Source organism: Colias philodice, chromosome 24, assembly GCF_061535455.1.
Source record: "Colias philodice isolate Cphi_HAF_F1 chromosome 24, ilColPhil1 Martin Lab GWU primary, whole genome shotgun sequence".
Lineage (NCBI taxonomy): Eukaryota > Metazoa > Arthropoda > Insecta > Lepidoptera > Pieridae > Colias > Colias philodice.
The window spans coordinates 2180727-2207478 of record NC_143109.1 but is presented as its reverse complement, the minus strand read 5'-3'; the positions used below and the strand labels follow the sequence as shown (position 1 = coordinate 2207478).

At 31.0% G+C, this 26752-nt stretch overlaps 1 protein-coding gene and 1 long non-coding RNA gene across 7 annotated transcripts in view; one reads left to right on the top strand and one right to left on the bottom strand.

Moving 5' to 3' along the window:
* The window catches only part of dati (zinc finger protein datilografo), a 105443-nt gene that overhangs the window by 63935 nt on the left and 14756 nt on the right, over positions 1-26752 (top strand). For all 6 annotated transcript variants that reach the window (XM_089710229.1, XM_089710228.1, XM_089710230.1 and 3 more), the window contains exon 6: positions 4020-4251. In XM_089710229.1, coding sequence (XP_089566355.1) covers positions 4020-4251 — 232 coding nt within the window. The remainder of the gene's footprint in view (positions 1-4019; positions 4252-26752) is intronic.
* Positions 21114-22974, bottom strand: LOC149477636 (uncharacterized). The gene is made up of 2 exons (XR_016317564.1): positions 22177-22974; positions 21114-21376 (listed from the first exon to the last, which is right to left on the bottom strand). It is a non-coding gene; the product is annotated as an uncharacterized LOC149477636 (long non-coding RNA).

Genomic DNA, 26752 nt, shown 5'->3' with positions numbered 1-26752 from the left:
GGCTTTAAAATGGCTTAAAGTCGTTGATATGATTTATTTAAAACTTTAAGCTTAAGCTTTCTTGTAATTTTTTTTTATATGTACTTAGGTGAAAACAATATGATTAAAATCTTTCTATACCGCCGTTGTTAACAAATCGTTGTATAAAATAACGAAATGAAATTAAAAAAAAAACCTTTTAAATTTTTTAATATTAAAGTTATCATCATCATTATTACGCTAAAGACTAAGATTTATCCTCATACAGCTTTTTTATTCCTAATACAAAATAACTATTATTTCCTAGTGTATCGATTTCCACGGCCCGCACTGTACAGATTGCGTGCCGAAAGTCGTTTCTTTGCAATCGCAAGAAACTGGGGGTATTCTATAAATATAACCAAGTATAGAATGAGATTAGACCTGTATTTGTAATGAATATTGACTTTAGTTTTTTATCATTCATATTCATCATTTAAATGACCCTAACGGTGCAATGGTTAGGCTTATTACGGTTTATATAAGCTACTAGCGGTTCGCCCCGACTTCGCCCGTGGTACATGTTTACGCTTTCTCTCCATAAGAACCATCCTCGTACCTACTTCAAGCAATGTTTTAAAAAAAGAATTATTAACGAAATCGTCTCAGCCGTTCTCGAGTTAATTTTGCGATTAATTTTCGTATTATTCGTTTTATAGTGATAAAATACGTATTACGAATACAAGGAAACAATTCACTGTTTTAATATAATATTTTTTATTACCAATGTCTAGAGGAGAACAAAAATATGTACCTATTAATATTCATTATTATTATCCTTGTGTGTTCAGTCACAACAAATATAACCCAATTTTGAAATCAACGTATAGGACGGCCTTATCACTTGGCGGAATCTCTGCCAGACAACCCAAATAAGTACATTATATAGTATTAAACTCTGGACATATTCGTATATTATAGATATCTTATTCTTCTTCTATGGCCTCATTTTATTTCAATTATAATAGGTTTAGCACTCGGCTTTACTTGACTCATCTATCTTTATAAAATGCTTATGATATATTGAGATGTAACCACTATCTAAATAATCAATACTATAATATAATATTATAAAGAGGAAAGGTTTGTATGTATGTATGGTTTTCACGCATAGTTTATGCTGGACCAATTTTGATGAAATTTGGCACAGATAATCTTTAGACCCTGAGAAAGAACATAGGCTAGGTATCTACCTTTTATTGCGAAATATGTGACACGGGCGAAGCCGGGGCGGACCGCTAATATATGAATAAAAATACAAACAAAACGATTTCACACAAAAGTATTTACATTAAAAAATTATTATTGTTCTTTTGGCTCCTCTTACACTAATAAACTCAGTTTAATAAAATATTAGATACTTTTATACTAGGTACCTATATTGTAGATATTATACTACTACCTATTAAAGCCAAATTATTAGCGCGATACCCTTGATTCAAAAGTATTAAAAGATACAATAAATAACACTACAATTTCACCATATCTCGACTGAAAGCAATTTCTTTGCTTTGAAATTATAGTCCAGTAGACGCGTGTGTTATGAGTTTTACACATGAAACCGTATTTACTGAATTTAGAACTTTATGACGGACTAGCTTCGCTCTGCGGTTTCACCCGCGTGGCTCCGCTCCTGTTGGTCTTTATATAGCCATATATCGATGAATCGGCTATCTAACATCGAAAGAATTTCAAATCGGACCAGCCCCCCTAGACAAGTGGCTTTCTATTAGCGTAAAGTTCAATAGAATAGATTATGAATGTATGAAATTGACGTTTGATTACGACGGCGACGACGATTGCTTACGTCAATCTCATACATTCATAATCTATTCTATTGAACTTTACGCTAATAGAAAGCCACTTGTCTAGGGGGGCAGTAGTTTCTGCGATTAGCGCGTTCAAACAAACTCTCCAGCTTTAGGTATAATATTAGTATAGTTTTAAAACGAGATTTATTTCTTACATGCCTTTATTGTGAGTAATAGAAGCATATTGGTTAAGGTTTTATGAAAAAGACAGGGGGATATAAACTAAAAGAAACCAAGATGTAAAAAATGTTACTGTTTCATATTATTTTCTTTTTTTAACATCATTAAAAAAGAAAATAAATTTCTAATCTGTGAAGGAAAATATCCTGATAAAATTTAGAATAAATAATATATTATGTATGTACAATATCTGAAATATACCAATCCGTATTTGAACGTGGACATAGCAGGCTCGTGTCCCTGCAGTGGAAACAAATAGGCTGATGGTGATGATGAAATTGATTACTTAAAACCTATAATTATTATCTGAAATCTACCTGATTGGTATATTAAATACCTACCAAAGTAAAAAAAGAAATAAGACAAAGAATAACATACATTCCTAATACTATTCAAGCAGAGACGCATGTTAAAACTAGTGATCAAAACAAAGACGTAACAAGGGTAGCTATAAATTCTTATATCTCTTATAAAAGGTACCCGTGTTTTTAATTAAATTTAAAAATAAAGGTAAAACAAAAGTTCGCTGCCGTTTCTTTGTCTCCCGATAAAAGTTGAAATTACATTATTAAGTTGGTAAAATGTTTCACTTTAAAACATTCCCATTTTTGTTTCGCAAAGTGACTGTTTATTTGCTATTGCGAGTTTATAAAGTATAATATTATGAATTTCTAAACTTATTATTTTATGGACTAACTAGCTTTCCGCCTGCGGCTTCGCCCGCGTTTTCAAAGAAAAACCCGCATAGTTCCCGTTCCCGTGGGATTTCCGGGATAAAACCTAGCCTATGTTACTCGTGGATACTGTAGCTTTCGAATGGTGAAAGAATTTTTAAAATCGGTCCAGTAGTTTATGAGCCTATTCATTACAATCAAACAAACAAACAAACAAAGTTTTCCTCTTTATAATATTAGTGTAGATAAGTATGAGTTTAGTATTGAATTATGAAGAGATATTTTATAATTTTATAAATCAACTTAAGTTTTTGATCGTTAGATTAGCATGAACAATTTTTTAATATAATTATTGTGAGTAGTGATAATATTATATAATATCTGAAAATTTATAGTTGTTCTCGTATGATAAAAGATATTTTTTTAAAACGTGAAAATCATAGAGTATTCTTTGTACTCGTTCAAGCCAACTAGAGCACGTGAACTTAAGCTAGTTATTTCCTTGTTTATGTGTTTGTTATAGTATGACTACGTAACTACTCATGGAATATTTTTATCAAAACCTATTTCGCGGAATTGTTGCCTGTGTAAAATAATAGATTTATAAATATACTGAACGCATTCAATTTAGAATACTTATGAAAATTTATTTATGTTTTGATATATGTAGGTACTAATATTATTTCCTTGAAGTAGATAAACAAGTTTTGGGAAAACCTTTATTTCTTCCAAAAAGTCTATCAGGGAATTAAATAAAAACACGTCCTGTTTTCAGAATTAAGCGTGTTAATTTTAATTGTTAATTATTTTAATTAAAACAATAATATGTATAATATCATCTTGATTCAGCGCTATGAGACATGCAATTTTCCGTATTTCCCTGTGTTTGTCACAAGATATCTTCGAAATGACTTGTTTGATTTTGAAAATGTTTACCACATTAATAAACCTTGTCGTTTTTTAAAAAGTTTCGTTTCGTCTTGGAAATAGGTTTACACTACTAGATACCATCTACTACCCACTGCAGCGATGATAATAATGTTAGCATACTTTATTGGCAATAAATGATTAAACACAAATAAAAAAATATACTTGAATAACAAACTAATCTTAGAGATATCATCCTACAACATTATTTTACTTGAACAGGAATTGAATCGACGACTATATTAGATATATTTCATTTTATTAAAAAAACAAACATCTAACTGAGATGTTAAAAATAACTGGTAACTTCAATATCATAATTTAAAATGAATAAACGTTGATCCCATTTTAACTGCACACCCTTATTTTACTCTAAAAACAAATAGCTATAATTCCACGAAATCCACAGATATTCATGCACAAGAACGCCATGCAGATGCATGCCAGGGAGCTGCAGCGGGGCCTGGGGGGCGAGGTGAAGCCGCACCAATGCCAGCAGTGCCTGAAGTCCTTCAGCTCGAACCACCAGCTCGTCCAGCACATCAGGGTCCATACCGGCGAGAAACCTTACAAATGCTCGTACTGTGATAGAAGATTCAAACAGCTGAGCCATGTACAGCAGCACACACGATTACATACAGGTAAGTTGATTCTGGATTTGGAACACGTCCGCGCGGGATGATGTCTCGTTGTCGAATGAGCTAAATCGTGAGAGAATATTTTTTTGTCAATAAGTAGGGTATGTTAAATATGGAAATTTACTCGAAATGTAGATAACAATTAATAGGTATGAACCGAATAGAAAATACACTAATTAATCATAACGCAAAAATATAGATCGGTTATGTATTTTAAAATAGAAAATTAGTTCTTCGTAGTTTACTGAAAAGTGATAAGTCAAAGTTAAGTTCTGTGATATCAAAAAATTAATAAAACTTTTTAACTGTTTCAAAAGGGATGAAACTCTGGAAATTAGTGAAATATTTCCTTCACTCGGACAGTCTTTGTCTTGAATTTTTAGGGTTCCTTTGGGAGAAAGAAAAAGCAAAATATTTTTCGTCATTTCTTAATAAATAATATACGACAACCAAATACCTGTTTTTCTAATAGAGCAATGAGGTTAATAAATATATTGGAGAAGTATTTCAGACACTTAAAGAACTGTACAATTAATTATAATAATAGGTCAATTGAAATGTAAGATAAGATTATTACATACAATTATATCTAACAAAAATTATAGACCAGCATTCAAACCACATTAGCAAATTGCCCGCATAATTTTCACCTTTGATTATTATTTATTTACTTTAAGTAAGCTAAACTATAAATACAACTAAATATAGATGGTGTGAATTCCCGTTTAGCTATACAATTTTGCCTGAATTTATTCGATTAAATAATCATTTTATTAAAACTGCCTGTTGGTTACAGAATTATAAATAGGTACTTACAATTTACTTTTCCTTTATTATCACGTGTCTATATTTGGTTTTAAATACATTTTAAGCTTTAACACTATGAAAATGAAATGAAATTTAAATAAAATATACATACAGTCAATATATAAATTTATGAAATAAATCTACATTTATTCAAAAATTTGTATTGATTAGGATACCTAGCAGTTATCTTTATAGAGCATTCAGAGCAGTTTCAAAATTTCATATCTAGGTAAATAATTAAAAACTATTAGGTATTAGAACGGAACCCAGTTTTTATAAATCACGTCACGCTTAGCCACTTTGAGTTTAATATCGAGTTTTGGCGCTACGGAGCGGAAGATCGCAAAGTAACTTGCCACCTGCCGTTTTTATCTTGACCGTTTCACTAAATCTCTGTTTTAATATTGTTTTATGTGTATTTGAACATTTTTTTAAAGTGTCAGTGATAGACTTTTTTTACATGTGGGCTACGTAACGACGACGGCAGGTTTTTAACTAATTAGGTAAATACATTTAAAAAAGTACCTACCTATAGTAAAATAGTTTTTTTTATTTATTTTGAACTTATATTTCTAAAAAAAATCTATTATGGGACAAATTATTATTGTGAATACACCTCTCTTTTGTAATTTTGTAAACCCCACTAACTACGTACATTACATATTAAAAAAGTATTCAAGCCAATGAGGTAACGATACGTATCTGAATGATTCTTCATTTATACATAATATACCGAAAATACCATTAAAAGTAATTTAATTTCCCACTTACAAAGAAATAATTGTAGTTAGTTTTTCAAGGCGATAACCAAACCTAGTAATTTTCTTTTCAACGTAGCTCGTAGGGTGGATTTAATTGTATGCTTCATACGTTTTTAATGTTCTGACATTTACAGTCATTTTCTTTTAATATTATTTATGTGTTATTTTTACATATATTTTACCGGTAATTCTATTAGCCAATACCTAATGAAAATTCATGTACCTATTCGCAATATTATTATACCTATAGGTATACAGATTATCAAAATTGCATAAGGACGTGGATACATTAATTATTGTCACTCTATCACTTAAAAACTACTCGACCAATGTGGCTGAAATTTGTTATGAAGATAGATTATAGTCCGAAATAATTTAAAATCTCTATTATATCTGAGTAAACGAGCCAAACCGCTATAATAAATCATTCTCTAACAACCTCAAAAAATGTTATAAGAGTCTAAAATATTCTGAAACTTCGTGCAATATTATCTCTTCACTTTATAAATAGCCTTAACCTACTTTATTTCATTTAAAAGGGGAAAGCAGAGGCATCCATTACTGGAATTAATATTATAAAACACATCACTTTAATGAAGGATATTAAAAAAACTATTTATTAAATGAACTACATACTTACATACCTAAAAAGAGCCTTTGTGCCGAGCACACGAGTCAGAAGTGAAACTTCTTTGGTAAGATTCAGAGATACCAAAATCGCCTTACTCCATGACGTGACGGTATTGCCATGACGAAGAAGATTCTCTCCTCCATACTCTTTTCTCTATGTTATACTTCTTTGATTACATTTAGTAAGTAGGTAATAAATAAGTTTATTATATTATGTAGGTATGTATTAGGTCCGTAATTTTACCGTGCTTATTAACTAGTAGTCGTATAGTTCTTATACTTATCTTAAATTTATGCATCTTAAATTTATACATATTTTTTCTCTACTCTCTATTGTAACCAATTTTAATTATAATTAAGTACTTGCTAAGAGGCTTTTTGTGAATTTATTTTAGAGGCAAGCTGTTTCTCCTAAACACAGGTTGCCCAGTAACCTAGCTAGGGAAACATTGGCTTGTATAAATTGTTTTGGTAGCCTTTTTATTTATATAATTTTACATGAATATTAATTGTATATTGTAATAAATTGTAATTGTAATTGTATGTATGTATGTTTAATAATATGTAAATACATTTGATTTGATTGATTTGACTGTATTTTATATCTGTTATACTAATTCCTATAGTAGCTAATTTTAATCACTAAGGTAATGTTAATAGTTGTATATCATTTTGAAATTTTAATGTGTTGACTGTTGATGTTATGATTATTTGTCAAAGGTTTAGTCATTTTCAATTTTTTCACACTTTATAAAAGTTAGGTAGGTGGATAATATCTTATTCATTTAATAAAAATATAGAGCACGGAGTAACAGAATTAATTTCTAGTTATCTACTATACCTATTCAGTCAAAATGTTTTTGCTTTAGATAACAATATCTTCTTAGTATGGGATCGATAAATAAAACCACATAACAGATAAGTAAGGTGTGTCAAGTCATTTGTAGCAACTTCTAAATAAGGGTAAAGTTGGTTCTTCGAGTTCTGAATAAAAATAGATGTTTTTTGTAATGAAGATACATAGTAATGTACATATCTACATGATAAAAAATATCTGTTTCACTCCTTTTAAAGTGCTCACTGCTCCTACAGATCCAGTAATAAAGATGTAAATCGAGTATTTAAGTAGACAAATAAGAAACCATTAAGCGTATTTAAAACGGCAATAATCACACTCTATCAATTCCACACTCAGTGTTACTATTTAATTAAAAACCGGACCTCGCGAAACGTCATAAAGTCAACACCTTCCGTCAGTATGTCATGTGTGGACAGCTAACTGGCAATTACGACAATTAAAAAACTCATTACGCACTAGCTCCTGCCAATCGTACCGTGTATAAATAGTTAATTACTGGCAACTCTAGCCGTTCGATAAAAAACGTGGGAATAGACAATACGTTCCATTTTCAATATTCATTTAAATATAGAGCCAGTTTTGGAAGCGTTCTACTTTCAAATTATTTTCCTTTTTCGAATTATACGTTGGAAAAACCGAATTAATTTACTTTATTAATATCTACTTACAACAGTGTTCTGTGTAAATTTTAATTAAAGTGGCATTTGTAAGATAAAAAACACATTATTCTTCACGTAAAGTTTATACGTGGAAACATTATTTACGCGTCTTTTTGCACATAAATCTAATAGATTACACAAAACATTTGTTTAAATTTACGCAATCCATTAACTAAATAGCTGACCTTTAAACGCAAAAACAATCATCGTCGAAGAATTTAATTTGCCATCAACATCGCAAAAAGATAAGATAATTTATACGGAGCCGTGTGAAAAAAGTAACGAATAATAGAATTATAATGCACATACGAATGGTTCGCAGCGCCGCCCATTGGCTAGTTGAGAGGTGGAAAAACACGTGAACGAAATTTTTTCTAAAACACGTAGAATATACGTTCGAACGGCGAGCTGCGATTGGCCGGCGAGTCGCTCTCGGCTGTCCATTGGCCGATTTTTTTTTCCCGCTTTTCACGTACACGGCTAGCGGTTTTTTTTGTGGAAACTTCGGCCAATGGAACGCGCGTAGTTTGAATTATAAAAGTTGTTCTGCTCTGTGGCGTGTAGAACTATAAATTGTCTTTGGTGCCTATAAACGTTTAGATCGGTGCGATATAAAAACGTGACGCAACGTTTACTAATTTTATTAACATTTCTAAGTTGTTTATTGCAAATGTTATTATGTTTGTGCGATGTTATTAAATAGATAATGTTGCGAAAAGGTATTCGCCGCGGATACGATGATTTCGTGCATACTTGTATTAATATTTAATATGTTTAAATTTTAAACAGTTGTTTAGAGAGCTTTTCTTTGTGGTTTCGTTTAAAGTAAAAACACTGAGACTCGAGTATAAATTGCATTTATATCTGAGTTCGTACAACTTTAGAATCGATTCCTAATTAATAAAGTATTGTATTTTTTATTTACCTAATTAAAATTACAAGTACCTACAGAGATACAGCCAGAAAAACATAACGATTGTGGTATTAATTATTTTAATGAAGCGTACACTGTTATGACTGCAATTGATAAAAATAATGCGCAATAATTATTTCCTTATACACATTAAAATTATTAGCTGTGCACATGCAATACTAGCTATGCCGCGCGGTTTTACCCACGGCCAAACCCGGGATAAGTATAATCAAGTATTTCTATAGATCACGTGTACCTACATAGATAGATATGTGTAGGTTACCTATGTTTCTGTAAAGTTTCATCCAAATATATTCAGCAGTTTTTTCGTGAAAGAGTAACAAACATATACATACATATTACATTTATAATATTAGTAGGGCTAGTAGGATTTAATCCGCTATATTTTAAGCGGGAAACAGCGATGCGATGTGTTTTATAATGGCCGCCCAGTTTAAATTTGGAATTCCGAAGACGTATCCCGTATGCCGCGATGTAGGTATATTGCGTTCATGTTTTATTAATTCTATTTCAATTTAGAATGCAGCAATTTTGGGTTATTGTCCATAGATTACAGAATAGATTATTGTTTATGGCAGGTTTTTGTGTTATAGAAAATTAATTTGTAGAAAGTAAATAATCAAGTTCTCCGGAGTAATAGATAGGTACACACCTAGATACTTTTTCATTTTTATTATTAAGTAAGTAATAATTTGTTAATAAATCACATTTTACCTGGAAGAGATTGCTCTGTAGCAGGTAGCTCGCCTAATTTTGCAAAATAATATGTTTATTTTGTACTTTTTCCTTTCGTGTGTACAATATTCATCTTTCATTCATTCATTTTTGCTTATGTAGTAATACCATGTAATACCTATACTTACAATGTAATTTTTATCCGTAATTCGAGCAATGTCGGACATTGTCGGATATTTTGGTCAGACGTTGAACCATTGCGATTCTGTGGTCAGGACAAACGTTACACTGACGCCTGAAATCATACCAACAGGCGAATCAATACCTACCTTATAACATAGACTGAGTATTTAGAAAATATAAAGAGATATACATATATAAAGAGAGAGAGAAGATAGAAAATAAATAAATAATACGTTGATATTTAGCTCTATGTAGAGATTTGTGATATTCTTTTAATATTAAAAAAATCGTAATTTCTAATATTTTTTCGTGTATTTTTGTTCTTCAATTCATTAGTAGAACACATTGAACATTCATATTTTTTTCTAATTATCATAGAAAACTATACATTTATATTTATTTCACTCTTCTATTCTCTTGTAATAAGATTGGTTCTATACAAATCTTTAGTGTTAACTGTTACACATATTGAATAACTAGCTGAGCTACGCGGTTTCACCCGCGTGCCTCCGCCCCTGTTGGTCTTAGCGTGATGATATATAGCCTATAGCCTTCCTCGATAAAATATGGGCTAAATATGGGTTAAATCGAACCAGTAGTTCCCGAAATTAGCGCGTTCAAACAAACAAACTCTTCAGCTTTATAATATTATAGTATAGATAATAGTTTTCCACACCTATAGAAAATCTATATTTCTTTTCCAATCACTTCTCATAACAACAACAACACACGCAAGTTTTTTATCTCATCATTCTGATTAAAAAGGTAATTTCACGTTAATACCAAAATTAACATACGTGGTCATTACAACTATAGGCTAGTGCATCCACCCCGGGGTGGCTTGGGGTTTGGGGCGATCGATATTATCAGCCACGATGACTGGAGCATTTTGATATTATACCTATATGTAGGTAGTATAGTATACGTAATGAGGTGTGGCGTAAAGTATATGGAATGTGCGTATAAATATATTAGTGTGAGTACTTATGGATAGGTATGACATGATTATAATATCACTGTAGGTAGGTAAGGTAATATTATAATATAGGTAATAGTATTTTATGTGAATAGGAAAAAAAAATGTTGTGTGGTTTTATGAAACCACGGTAAAAGTGAAACTGTTCAAACGGTTCCGAACACTGCTTTGTGTAGCGCATGTCGCGTGACGGTCGGCTGCCGAGTAGGTATACCTACTCGGCAGCCGCGATACACGCGACATGCGCTACACAGACCAAAAAGTTTGAGACGATGTAATAAAAGTTTCACTTTAAAAACTTATTTTGATAAAGATGTAGATAGGTACCTAATTGTTTACTTTTATTAGGTACTATAGAGTTCAAGTTAACGATGTATTTATTAGGTACCAATAGTTTATTTCGATATGTCGAATTTTCATTGGCATTCTAAGGGATTAAGGTGTCCTTCGATTAAGAAAATTCTTAAATTGGTTCCGTTTTTAAGGTTTTATGTTCCACGGTAGAGTGAACGCGAAAAGTCTTCTTTTCGGATAATGATTTTCATGATTCATTTTCATTAATGCAGATAATCGCTTTTTGATATTATTAGAAAATATTGTAAACTTTTAAAGGAATGAAGGGATCTTTGTAGTTGATTTGATGTGTTCTAAGTAGCATTTTTTCAGCTGTAGATACCTATTAACATACGATAGCAGATAATTATACGCAGGTATAGTTATATTATTTATTATTACTAAGTAAACCTTTTGAAATACTGTATTAAATTTTAGAAATAGGTACTTGTTAAACAATTTACAGATAGGCTAACCAGCATTGTTAAATCAGTTTTTTACAATCACTCTTATAGTGAACATATTATATTATAATAATTAAAGTGAGCATAATTAAAGAGGGGGTTAATTAAAGCTTACCATATATCTATCTCCCTCTAACCCGATACCACAATTGTGGTACATTCAATGTATTTCCTCTAAATCTATGCGATACGTTTATTTTGATTAATTGATTGCGATTTGCGATTAGAATTGTTTATTCACTAGCTGGTGACGCGGTTTTGGCTGTGTATGTGTATCTTATATTATATGGATGTGGAGTGTAGGTTATTTAGATTAGATTAAGTACCTTATGTTATATGATAGAAAATGCCTAGTTTAAAGCCTGATCATGTTTTAGCGAAAATTAATAAGTAAATAGGTAGTACCGCACCTCCGCTCTATTCCATGAACTCATGGAATAGAATGAATTGTTTTTTTATATATAGATACCTATATTTTTGATAATTTCTTAATTACTTAATTGAAGTCCCTCTTACTAACTGAAACTGTTATTTTTATTTTACGCAACTTAGCGCATTATTTCAAAAACCACCAAAATAAAAGTTCAAGCACACACACTAATAACATTTCCCATAAATAAGTTTGACGTCCGCCATTTTGTCCCATACGGCCCAAACCCCAAGAACGAAGGGGATAATGAAGCCTCGTCCCCCGGGAATTGCTGTAACTCAAGCAAATAATCCATCTTATCAATGAAAAATTTTTAATGGAAAAATTTGTCTGGTTGAAAAGAAATCCGGGACACTGGGGACTCGGTATTAGGAATATATTATGTGGTAAGAGTTAATCTATGTAATGGGGAATTAAAAAGGAATGGTTAATCATTGTTTTTTTTTTTTATAATGGGTGGAATTGTAATTTAAGACGCTACGAACGTTTGGTAGAGTTGGTCTTATAAGTTAATAAATTTATAACGTGTTAGTTCGTTTAATATTCTACGTGGAAGATCTTCAGACACATTTACGTGCATTTAATATGAAGAATGATTTGACTGCAGCCTTTACAAAAGCTAAAACACTTATTTTCGTGAAATAGAAAGCAATATTTCGAAATTCGAATTTTGTTTTATAAAAATTCGAATACACAAAAACAGAACGCATCCCAATTTAAATTTGGAATAGAATATCGCGTTAAAAACAAAAAACTTTTTTCCAGCCAGTTCAAAACTGTAGTTTAATTTTGACAGCACACGAGTATAACGAGGTAACGTCAAAATTTTACTATTACTAACTTTTTGCAGTCGAAATCCATTGTGAACTTGCCGTTGAGTTTTATTACAATCTGAATTCATACATTTTTGTGTGAAATTAAATTGAGTTGCGTACTTTTGTTTTGCTGTGCTGGTACAGAATTTTGTTTTATCGCAACTTTATTTCGTTGAAAATTATGCTATTTACATTTGGATATATGAAACTAGTGGAAAATTGTCGCCATTTTGTTATTCGATCTGTTTTTGTTTACTACATTGTAGGTTATTAGAAAGAAAACAAACTGAAGTTGTTTTGCTGTTTAATGTTTATGAAGGAAATATTAAGTGAACTTTTAAGATTATAATAGATATTATTTTGAATTTCTATAAAGATCTAGTGTTCTATACATTACAAGGATCATTACAATTCAAAGGATTATATTATTAAAGTCAGACTTGTTGGTTTAAGGGCCGATTTTTCAATGCTTGGATAAAACTTATTCGTCGAATAATGTATAAAACTACCATTTTAAAAACGTCTTCTAATTGCCCGTATTTGACAGTTTACGTGACATTTTAATATTATCGTGTAATACTTTATTGGACGTATAAGTTTTATCCAAGCATTGAAAAATCGGCCCTAAAAAGATTATCACATAACGCGTACTTATTCAATCAAATAAAATATGTAACCGTTTGTGATCACACGTTAGCACCAACGATAGCATGCGTTGTTATATCATTGATTTTATAATCTAACATGATCTATATTACATACTTATATACATACCTAGAGTACGTGTGTATTATCGACTTCACTCTTTACAAATAGTCTTCTCTATCTCTCTTACCTATGTATTTAATTATTATTTACATAATAATAAAACTGTCTAGGTCGGTAGTAGGTAGATACTTTTTCTTAGACACAATATATTTACTAAAAAAAGGTAGCATTTATTTTCCTCGCTACATCTCAAACATAACAAGAAAAGCAAATCAAATAAGTAAGCACATTTAGATAGAATGGAAATTTCACGAAACAATTTCGCGAAATAAATAAAAACAAAATGCTTTCCAAACAAATTCGTCCAATAGAATTGTAATTTCCACGATTGGTCCCGGCTCCCTCTTATCTTTTTGTGATTTTTTTCTCTCATTCAGTCGCTTCTTTACTACCCTCAGAAAAGAGGGCAAAGTGTAGTGTGATTGAATGGACTTGGTACTTTAATTAATGAAAGAATAGCATATTGTTACGTGTATTCGTTAAGTTTTATTTCATATATTGCTAGTATTTATGTGTTTATTGTAATTTTGTGAACCTTGGCTACATATTTCTGTAATTAATTCTAGTTTAACGTTGAAACACATATATAGTATGTGAACTAGGATCAAATTTCTTACAAAAGATAGAATCTTATAACATGATATAAACAAATTCATTGTGAAGATAGTTTTGAATATAAATAAAATTAAACGTTAATCCTTTTAAATTCACAATAAAAAACAATGCTGAAACATAGACGCTTCCATATTTATAACAATTATAATATTATACATATTTGATGCGTATAATACAAGACAAGAAGATTCAACTAACAGCTGCACATTGCGCAATAAAAAATTAAAACAAGTCAAAAGTATCAAATCACTTACATCGCAGTAGATAGAAGCCTATTTGAAGGTGAGATGGAAAAAAGGTTGTTTCGCCTGATCGGTTTTTATTTGATTTCACCAGTGTTTGCTCACAAATTAGCGCGGCTCGATGCTCCCAGATTGTGTTCTGAGTCCATTATCGAATTTTGAGACATTTTACTTAAAAAAGTGGTTGTTTTAATTTTTTGAAATTGGTTTAAAAATTATTGTAAGGGTAAATTTGCTTTCCAACGTGACATTACATCAATTGACAGTTTAAAAAAAAATATTCGTTAACAAAATGTTACTTAGCGCAATTTTGGTTTTCTGCGTGTAAAAGTAGTGGATGCACGTTGTTCGTTTTAATACCTATAGGTTAAATTATATTGTGCATTTGTAAAAAATAGCGATTTCTGTTTTAAGAACCATTCATAGTATCTACTTACGAAAATAAGAGGCTACGAAATTTAATTAGGTTTTTGGGTGCTGGATAATTATTTTTATAATGAAGTAGGTAGGCTACTTTATTATTTATTATGACGTGTAGAAGTAAAATCTTATCATATTATGTTCTATATTAATTAAAATGTTATAACAGTGCATCTAAGTTTGCAAATGCAATTAGGTACAAGTAGGGATGAAGGTTTAAAACGTGGGATGCGAGCATAAAAATAACTTTATTCATATTAATCATTCTATTTCCGTAATATAACCAAATTAACTCAAAAAGGATTATTTCATAACGGTAAGAAAACGCTCTAAGAAAAGCAAGGGGTATATAAAAGTATCTTGCCCCTCAGTTGTTTTTTAATTAATTTTAATTGCAATAAGTTCAAACCTCTTTAGTAACAATAACACAAACTCTTTACTTACAACCTTTTTAAATGCTATTATTATATTTTTTCTAAAAAAAAACTAAAAATCGGCGGAAATAATATTCGAAAATGGAACAATGACGCAATCAAATCATAGATTAAAAATGTCTCAGACATACCTACCATAGACTATAGAATATATAGACACTCGAGTCTCCCCCAGCCGAGCCACAGATGTCGTAAGATTTTTGAGCCAGAATGATCTCTCGCCTAATTTATTTTTTGCCGCCTTTTCCCCAAGTAAATATTGACATGACGTCCCGTTGAAATGTAGGGATATTCCTTTTAAATATATTCTGAAGTTTTTGATATTATGAAGACACCACGATTCACGAATAATATGAGTGAAATTAGTTAGAAATTAAATTACCTACTTATAATATTTAACAACGATTAAATTTAACGGCATATTATTAAATATGTTTTGTAAAGACGTTTTTAGGTTAAAGTAGGTATGTAGTTTGAACCGAAAATATCGAACCTAACTCCTAATAAGACTGTTAAGTTACCTATATGTATTATTTTTCTGAATGCATTAGTTTTTTTACCTAATTATCCATCTATAAAGTCGAAAATATTTATTATATTTCTCTATAAATCATTTCAAATAAATACGTATCCACAAGAATCGTACCTGGGACCAAGCGGGGGCCAAAAAACAGTTTTTTAGCACCGGACGTTCGGCTCAGTGATTAGGAAATTATATTGGGGAGATTCCTCCATCTTTTTTCTTAAGGTGTCGCAATTGGTTATTAAATAAGACTTACTTCCTTTTAATTGTCTTCTGCTTTTAATTTTACTTGAAAACGATTTCTATTGTAGCCTGTAGGATATAAAATTCATTTACTTTGACCTAATGTATTATGAAACTATGTTTTTAGCAGTGTTAGGACAGATTCTTTATTAAACTTTATATCTATCTATCTGAGCTGTACCTATTTTAATGAAAATTAAATTTGTAGGCCAATTTGTGTAGGTATGTTAAACGCATAGACATAAGTAGACCGTACGTTATTCAGCCACATTTCAAATTAGTCAGCGATCCTACAGGAGAAATCATATTGATAATGAATTCTGTATTTTTCTTAAAACAACAAATAGGTACAAGAAAACTACACAATCGACTATAATCCACAGAACTTCTCCACAAAACTTTAACTCTAATCGGAGAATTAAAACAAACATAACCGTATCAAGTAATTAGTATTTTTCAAGATTTCTAAAGAAACAATAACAAAAAGACCCCAAGCATATGCCGAAGGGTTCGTAAAAAAGCAAAATGGCTCATAATTAATATCTGTAATTAATTGTACCTATTCTTTGTAAGAATTCTCTTATATTGTAATTTTTTTAATTAACGTAAAACATTGTTTTGCGTCGATCGTTTTGTTTCTTTATTCTAGTGTGAAATCTGTTGTTTTTTGTTATTAGTCTATACTTAATATTATAAAGCTGAAGAGTTTGTTAGTTTGTTTGTTTGAATCTAGCGCTAATCTCAGGAACTACTGGTCCGATTTGACGTTCTTTCGGTGTTAGATAGCCCATTTATCGAGGAAGGCTATAGGCTATATATCATCACGCTAGCTAAGACCAACAGGAGTGGAGCACTGCGGGTAAAACCGCAGGGCACAGCTAGTTTTATAATATGGCTAATACATGTAAGTAAAGCTATTTATCATCATTGAAACTATAAACTATATTTTTTTAATAATTTATTATTAGTTATGTAAAAATCATATGAATAAGTAAGAATAAAATAAAGATTCCTCTTCCTAGGTCATATATTAGTACCTACTATCTATAGGTATAAATAGTTAAGACAGACAATACTCTTTTTTAACTGTAACAAATCGCTCACGGAATCCCATACATTTGTATATTAACATCACAATTGTATAGCATAATGAGTTCTAAACAATATACAAGAAAAACAGGTTTCCTGCTTTTCATATATTTAAATGTGTTTCTGGTGTGTTTTTGTTGCCTTTGTCCGTATGTTTTCTCGTAGTTTGTGGAAACTTCGAGATTTTAACCAGTTTTTTATTAGTTGCCTTATAAAAAAAAGATTATCACGAGTACCTATCTATTGAAAAATTCAACACAAGGATGTCCAAAAATCATTTGTTCAAAACTATAAATTACTCTAGGTATCATTTTAATGATAATAAACAAATACAAAAATAACCTTAACGCCCAAATTACAATAATCTCACAAAAAAACAATATTAGTAACAGATGGCAACATTATCCGCTCAATAAAGTCGTGTTTTAATGGATTCACCAAAAAACCGGAAATCTCCCATCAATGCACTGATTTTTTACCATTTTCGGTAACATCTGATTGTAACAGGTGCTATGCGTACCGAGTACACGTTTTTTATCTCAATAAACACCAAAACATGTTAACGATAAAACTTTATTGCATTACAAAATGTCGGTGCACATTTAACGACCTTATTAAAAAGTTTCTAAATTTAATAACCTCATAATCATGCTAAACACAAATAAAAGCTAACAGGCTCTAACAATGTTCAGATAATTTTATCATCAAGTAATATCACAGTCTATAAAATTTTCAATCTAGTCAAGACCATCAATAATAAAAAAAAAAGAAATTCTATATTCAAATTGCGAAATAGAATAATTAAAACTGGCCTTGTTACAAACAAAGTCGTTCCATTTTTAAATCCCTTTGTTTTTTTCTAAGTTGCCAGTTGCCACTTCGAGTCCCATTCTGCAAAGCCGTTTCTTTAATTAGCAACAAAGAATGAGATTGCGTGTCGCTTTTACTTTTTTAATTTAATTACCGTTGAGAGACAATGGAAATAATGTGTTCAGACTTCAGCCATTAGATGTCATGCAAATTTGGTCTATTGTTTTTTTTCTTATTGTGAAAGTTTCGAATGCACTATTATGTTATTATAGACATCAAAAGTTGCATCAGAGGTAGATGCGAAGTAACGGGATCTGTGCAATACCGCATAGAACTGGTTTTTAGCAAAAATAGGTAGATGTATAACGCCTGGTTTTCGTTGCGTGCGGGCATTATTGTGACCTTTGCTAGTGGGAAGGGTTTAACTGTAAATACCTTCGGATCTAACCGAACACATTGCCACGCCTTAATTAAACGTCAATTATTTTTCTCATACAATTTATACAGATTATCTCATGTATTGATAGGCTATTAGGCTATTAAGTATCCTACCTTACCTTATCTGTGGCATTGTTGTAAACGAATTTGAAAATGGAATAGATTCGAATGCTTTCCACGAATTCGAGTTCTTTCGCGAGTTTATTTAAATTTAGAAACAATAACTGAATTCAAAGAATCATTGAAATTTGGTTCACAAAAAGATTTCAACAGATATCGCTTCGACTTTTCGCCCTATCCAAGAAAAACGTTCAAGTTTTTTCACTTAATTTAAACTCAAAAGATACTCGAGATAATTGCTCTCCACCCTGATGGCAGATCGAAGCGATTTGAAAAGGAAAATTTCGCGCCATTTTCTCATATTTTTTGGCATTCTTCGGCGCCTTTTGTGAGAAGAATCGGTGATTAAAATTCAATTTGTGAACAATCGAATGTGGGGGATGAGACGGTGCATTTTAATTGGACGAATAATTTAGTCCAAATGTTATTTCAATCGCTCTGATTTCTTTACAATTAACACATTATTAAATTTACTGTTGTATACATGAATTATTTACGGTTAGTATTACGCCTGCTTTGTCATATCTTAACAAATAAAATACTTAAATCTTCCAGATCGACTCTATCTATCAAACAAACCGTATCAAAATCGCTTTCGTAGTTTTAAAAATCTTAGCATAGAGGACAAACAGACGTGTTTTCTTTTAAACTACCTCGGTATATAATGTATCACGCATGTATTATTTCATAAATATGTATATCTAAAAAAATCAAATGTATGCAAATACTAAAGGTCAGCTTGCAAAAATGTTGCCATCGTCATTGCATTTTATAGCGTTATTTCACATAAAATACAAATTCTTGGCGTGAAACCGCATTTAAATTATAGGTTAAAACACATAAAAAGTTAATAATAGTTATCTAACGCCATGTGTGCGTCCATTGATCAAATTCGTCACAAACTTTGGACAATAAAAAACTTGAATGTGTTTGAATGGGTTCTGTATATATTTGGTAACCGAACCTTAGTACTGTTTAGTACGAATATTGAAGTCGGTTAAATAAAAACAGCTACAATTCTAATCTAATGTTAATTTTATGTAAAGCTTTATAAAAATTATTATTTTAATAAAACTTCAGGATCTGTGAGATACTTAATCAATACCTACATTTTAATTTATATAAATATCTGACATAGAGTCGCATCACTCTTTGCAAACTATTAATTAAAAATTATTATTTCACGCATCTCAAAAAACTAAAAAAACATTCACTAAACCGTTAGTACACAATCATGTTTATCTGTCCGTGGTACCCCAAAAACGGCCGGACAAAGGGTCCGGAAGATGATACCTGCGAAATAAATTTGCATAATAATATGTTCACTATTCGGCTATTTTTGGACAGCTGCTCTTCGGCCATTGTCCGATACCCTTTCGACCCTAAGACAATGTATTTTCATATTTTTTTCTATGCATAAATTATACGACATTTTGTTATGCTTCCGTGTCCGGATAAAGCATTTGTTGCTCTTTTGATAATGGTTTTTGTCGACCTTTTCGGATATAAACTATTATTAATATCATCGCAATTTTGTCCTTTATAAATTTCGCTATTATTAATAATTATGGCCGCAATTTCTGGTTTCGTTATTTACACCAAACAACAGTTTAATATTATTATTTGAATAATTCTACGATTAAGCATTAATGCTCAGCACCTAACTTTAAGCTAAGTAATTTGCTAATAAATCACCTATACTCTGTCCATTATATTATTTGCTTTTTGACAGCTTCACGCCTATGTATAATTGTATTGTCTATGTTAAAATGTCATACAAATAATTATCGTACTTCATGGACAGGTCCCGCCCACTTAGTGATGCCTACACATAATTATTCAATGATGGGTCGATAGATTAAAATAATCGATAGAAATACTCTGTAAAATATATCCGATACAGAAAAACTCTTCTATTATGTTATATAATTTAAACGTAAAGACAACCAAATTGTAAGATAGAAACCAATAAATAATAAAATATTAGTTTAGTTTAGTTTTAACATACAATGCATAGATATGTGGTCTTATTATTACATATCTCATTAGTACGTTTACGTTGTAATTATTATTTACGTACCTGATTCGATTTATGATAATATTTTGAATTTATAATTGAAATGGTATCACAATCGATAATCTTTTGAACATCACTTCTGGTATCACCCGTCGAGCTGTCAAAAAGCAATTCTTATAGTGGACAGACTATAGTGCTTGTTACAGCCAAGTAAGAAGGAATTAAAAAAAATTCGCATAAACTCCCTCAACTGCAAATTGACGTTTCGTATCGAATATAATTTCAAAAATAGAATGCATATAGCAGACAAATAATTGTCCGTATTTAAGCAAAAAGGAACCACCCAGCAAAAACGCACTTCTGAGATATCAAAGGATTTACAAAAACATTTGCAGCTCTGTCAGATGAAGTAAAATTAAAATTTATTTTATTTAAATTCATTGATAAATTACTTATTTAAGTATGTGTATATAAATTTGCTCTGAACATTCTTAAACTTTCTAGATAATTAAGAAAATGTGCATGTGGTTCCTTTTAACATTTATCAATTGATAGGTTTTCTCTTATACAAAAAGGAACCACATCCCAGGGATTTAATGATATAAATAAAACTATGTATTTATAATATCGTAATTAAAGCTTTAATTAATAAAATATATAAAATAATACTTATATAGGACGTTTATTCGACGTTATCATCAAATTGGATTTCGAAATCCACCGTGTCTAGTCCATCTATGTGGTCTTCTATTGCATCATCACTAATGAGACCGTTATAAAAACTGTGCATCTTGTGGAATGAGATGTAATATGGACTGAATATCGCTAGAAGGTGAAGAAAGCTTCTCCAGAGGCAGCGACGTATAAGGTTCTTCGTTATCTTCTGTAATAAAAATAAAAAAGCTTTAAATCAAAACAATAAAGCCGCGTGGCTTTTATACGTAGGTAGGTACCTATATGGCGACAGCAAAATATTATTAGTTCTTATAAAGCCGTGTCCCTACTAGACGACTAAGTATGTTGTATGTACATGCGCCATGTACAAAAAACTGGCTAAGTGCGAGTCGGACTCGCGCAACGAAGAGTTCCGTACCATTATCTATAAAAGCGGCAAAAAAATCACGGCTTATTGTATGGGAGCTTCTTAAATATTTATTAAGCTATTGCATAGCTTCTATCGCGGGCCTTGAGCGCGGGGACCGAATCGAGAAATTCCGTAACGAAAAAACCTCACTCCGATGGGCTCGGAGGTGTGGCTTGAAGGCATGCTATGCAATAGCTTTACCGCGGCAGTCCGCCACACGTATTTTTTTTATTCTGTTTTTTAGTATTTGTTGTTACAGCGGCATCAGAAATACATCTAAACGTATTTTACCAAAATAGTAGGTAGGTACCTAGATCATCGACAGTTATTTTTAAAACAGGGTTTAGACTTTAGTAGTTTCATCTCACAATGACAGATGAATCGTAACAAAATGACTCTTAATTCGACTCGCCTTCGTGAAGTGTGAACAACGACATTGTCGTTAAAATACGTAAATCCACAGAGGATTCCTCTTGTACTTACTTAATGAACTATCTTCTTAAAATCACACCACAAACGGGAATGAATCAAAAGTGGATAAAGCGTACCTGCATCTCAGATTCAATAAGTACTTAAATGCATTAAATAAAACTACTTACCCGTTGTATCTTCATTATTATCTTCGGTGTTCGTCTCCAATGCTTTTCTTACCCATTGCTTGCTTCTTTATTTATTACTAAACATTTTCACATTTAATTTTAAAGGTAATTAACAAAAACAATAGAACTTACTTCGCGGAGGAAAAAAACACCGTCACGTATTCGAACTACTTCGCTGAATGTCACCTATATTGACAGATGTTCGACGTTTTACTTTAAAAATTGGAGTTTTGCACTTTGAGCTATTTAAGTAATGAAATACGTTGTTTAAAGATGAGAAGCATTGTAACAAGTCAAGGCATTTGGTTCCATATAGCGATGATGGGTTTCAGAATGTTTTACAATATTTATTTATGCATAATAGAACCGAATGCTTGTGGTTTTATTTTGCAATAAAAAATTACAATTAAATTATGTATTTATTTTACGCATAACCATACCACAGAAACCTGGTTCCATTTTGTGTATTAAAAATAATTGTTATTAATAGAAATATGTGTAATGTATAATGGTACCAAGTAGGTGTGGATCTGTTTTGTATAAAATGACATGATAGTAATATCGTTTATTTGTTTGAACAAAGCAGTCCCGTGGTGCTGTGGTTCGGTTTTGCTTAATATGGTATTATTCGTTGTTGCTGGTGGTTCCTTTCTGCTTTTAGTATACCTTGTTTCCAACGTAAAAATCATGTGGTTCTTGTTTGTATAAGAATTTAGACCACTTTTGGATGAGTATTCTTCAATAAAAGCAAAAAACGAAATTTGTCGAGTGGTTCCATTTTGCATAAATACGGACAATTATTACCAGCCAGTATTCGAAAGTTCTAAATTCAAATAGGTAATCGTTGCCGCTAATTACAGAAAAAAAATGGAACGAAATTATTCTAAATTCAAACAGCGGAATTAGAAATAATAATTAAAAACGCATTGTGTACATACTAAAACTAATACAGATTGACATATTGGACCCTTGCACAGGTAAAAAAGGGTTAACGTTAAGGGTTAATTTATAATAGATGATTCCCTTTTGTTATAGTTTAGCTAACGGTCAATTTTTGGTGTGTTGTTTTAAATGTTTTGATATGACTGAGACGTTTTTAATTATTTAGGAATGTATGAAAATTCAAAATAGGTACTTTATTAATTTCGACGTAGTAGCTGTACCTATCTAATATAAATCGTTTCTTAACAAATTTATGTTGTGAATGCATAATTAAAAATACGAAATCTCAAAATATAAAGTCCCCGGTGGAAAGCAAATAAAAAGTAAATATAAATTTTAATCCCTAAGTGGATGTAAGCGCTTTTAAATTTAAACCGTCTCGAAATGAATAAAAATAGTCACTGAACTACGCCAACCTTCTTCTGTTCACACGATCTTTGTCTAGGGCTGACACAAATTAGTTTTTGTTTAATATTTTATCAATTAATCTTATCAATATGACCTTTTATATTGTTTTGCTGAAAATGTTTTTAATAGTCCAGAAGAGAACTATCACTTGGTTAATACTAGATATCATTTAATCAAATAGGAAGATATAAATAAAACATACTGGGTGAATAGGAAAGTAGCATATATTTTTTTATTTGGTAGTCATAGGTGGCTATTATAGGTACTTTGTTTTTAACTAAGGAAGTATATTTAGCTGGATTTGAAATTGATTAGGTATATACATATTATAATGAACATTTAAATTTAAATATCTTAAACTGTCTTAAAGTATCTGTACTGTCCTGTGGTACTGTCACAAAATTAAGTATATAGGTACCGAAATATCGTATTAATTAATCTAAATATCACCTTTTAACATTTGCCACACCTAGCGAAAGTTACAAAGTCAGCAATTACAGAGAAAAATCAACAAAAACAAATTCCGTAAACTCGTTAGCGGCAACCTTAGCCAGCAGACGGCGCAACTTCGAAGAAAACTAACACTTTTCTTTTTCTTTTTACATTTTTCTTGTTGGAACTCCCTCGCGCTCGCTCCAATCTTTTTACTCTTCGAAACGTGTACCCTTTTCAGGAGTTCGCTGGCTATCTTTCTTAAACTTGACTGTTAGGAACAGAGAAACTGTGGAGTCGATGAAAATTGTTTTTCTAAAAAAAAATCTGAATAGAAATTCAAGATTGTAAATGTAAGTTTTAATAATTTAATTTAATAATATCTGAATTCTGATATGATACTTTACCTATGACTATGACTTATAATAATTATTTATGTTGTTAATTACCTAATTTAATTATAAATTTGATAATAGCTTATCTATGTACAAATAGAATTGGGGTAATCCACATAAACTGTTTAACCACATTATTTACAAAACAACTAACGATTTATACAGGAAATAGTAGAGTAATTTAGTAGCAAATATGGTATATAATTAAACAAATAAACTTTGCTTAAGTAATGTCAATATTTACCTACTGCGCACACCATCTACATTGTACATACATAATTGGCATATTATTTTCACGACAAAACAGTAGAAATGATATCCTATACATTTTTTAAAATAACGTACCAACAATACAACGTCGTCTCCACATCTTTCATATTCCCTGAACACTTCATAAGTTTTTATTTGACCACTGAAGCATTCGCAAGATAGCACTGCGGTGAAAATTAAAAAAAAAACGTTGAACAGGAAAAAAGATGGAATCCGAGATAAAAGTTTGAGTACTTTTATCGTTTTTGCGATTCTTGGAGAGTTTCAACTTTCAACATTTATTGAGTTAAATGCTACTGTTATTGTTATTTTTACTGGAAGGGTTTGATTTATTTTTTGAACATTAATATTCAATGTCTAGCTTCTTTTTGTATTTATACATTTATGACTAGTGAAATAAGATTTGTAAATGATCAACAAAGCTATAAGTAGCTTGTTTAAAAATAAGTGTGAAAATAATTAATAGGGCTCTACTACCGTCTTAGTCAATTATGTAGCTGAATGTTCAGATTTGAGACTTCACATGAAATCTTATATTTACTTCATTCTATCTCATGTTTCTGTAGTGTCAACGCATTATACGATACTATAGCTTTCTGCCCGCGGCTTCGCCCGCTTTGTCTAAAACCTAATAAATTATAGGTATACTCAAACCTTCCTCTTTAATCACTCTATCTAATAAAAAAACCGCATAAAAACCGTTTGCGTAGTTTTAAAGATTTAGACATACAAAGGGACATAGGGACAGAGTAAGCGACTTTGTTTTATACTATGTAGTGATTAAAGACATTTTTACAATTTAAGAGCCCATTATACTGAAAGTTTAGGCATTTTAGGCACTGCGAGACGGCTCGCGCCCGAGTTGCGCAGGAGCCGGCGCGGCATGAACTCCGGTGACCTATGAAGGCGGGCGAATACGCCACAGTATAAATAAATCAGTAGTTCGATTTTATTTGCTATCGTAGGAATGTATTTGATAAATAAATTTACTACTTATCCTATACCATTAAACGAGCAATATTTGCATTTTTATATATTTGTTTGTATATATACAGTGTGGAAGTTTTCGATGTGCCCTGAATGGAAAGTACTTGAAATACAGGGATAGCAAATTTTTCTGAAAGGTAACATTCCTTTTTCAAATTTTACTTTATTATTCAAATCGATAGAAACAATATAAAAGATAATTTATTGTTAATTTCTCGTAAAAATATTTGCTCTTAGAAATAAAAATATCATGGAATCTAACATTTTTATTGTAGAATCAACATCATCTCAACATAAAGAACGCTTCTGGTTTATTGGTCTATTTTATACATACATTTAAAGTTTAAAATTAAACTCTCGTTCTGGATACATTAATTTATTTTCTTCTGAAAATATTGGTAATAATAATTAAAAGTAAAACAAATAAAAAAGGCAAAATAATATGTAATTGAATATAAGTATGTAATAAGTATGTTAGTGTATTCAACCAACTTAAAAAAGTGTGACTATTTTACAACAAGGTAATTTTTAAAACATTTTACAAGGTAATTTTTTTAAATCACTACATAGTATAAAACAAAGTCGGTTTCACTGTCCCTATGTCTCTATGTCCCTTTGTACGCTTAAATCTTTGAAACTACGCAACGGATTTTATAGTTCTTTCGATTCCCGGTCGAAGAAAATGAATTTTTGAAAATCTTTGAATGCAGTTCTATTTCTTTTTAAAAATAAAGGAAATTTGCTATCTCCAGTATTTCTAGTACTTTCACCCAGGGCCCATCGAAAATTTCCACACTGTATTTACAAACAAATATATTAATATGCAAATATTGCTCGTTTAATAGAATAAGAAGTTAATTTATATTTACAACAATAATCCTAGGATAACAAACAAAATCAAACTACTGATTTATTTATACCGTGACGTGCTCGCCGTTTTACTCGCCGCTCGGTTCTAATACGCGAGCGGCGACTACAACGTGGTCGGGAGCAAAACTAGCACAGGTCCTCCTTCGATGACGTCCGGCTGGACTCTGGCGGCACTGACGTGGTGCGCGCGAGTCGCATTTTACGTATTATATTTTATATAGAAAAAAATAAGGGCTAAATTATAAATCTATCCAAAAATTTCCCTGTAAAAC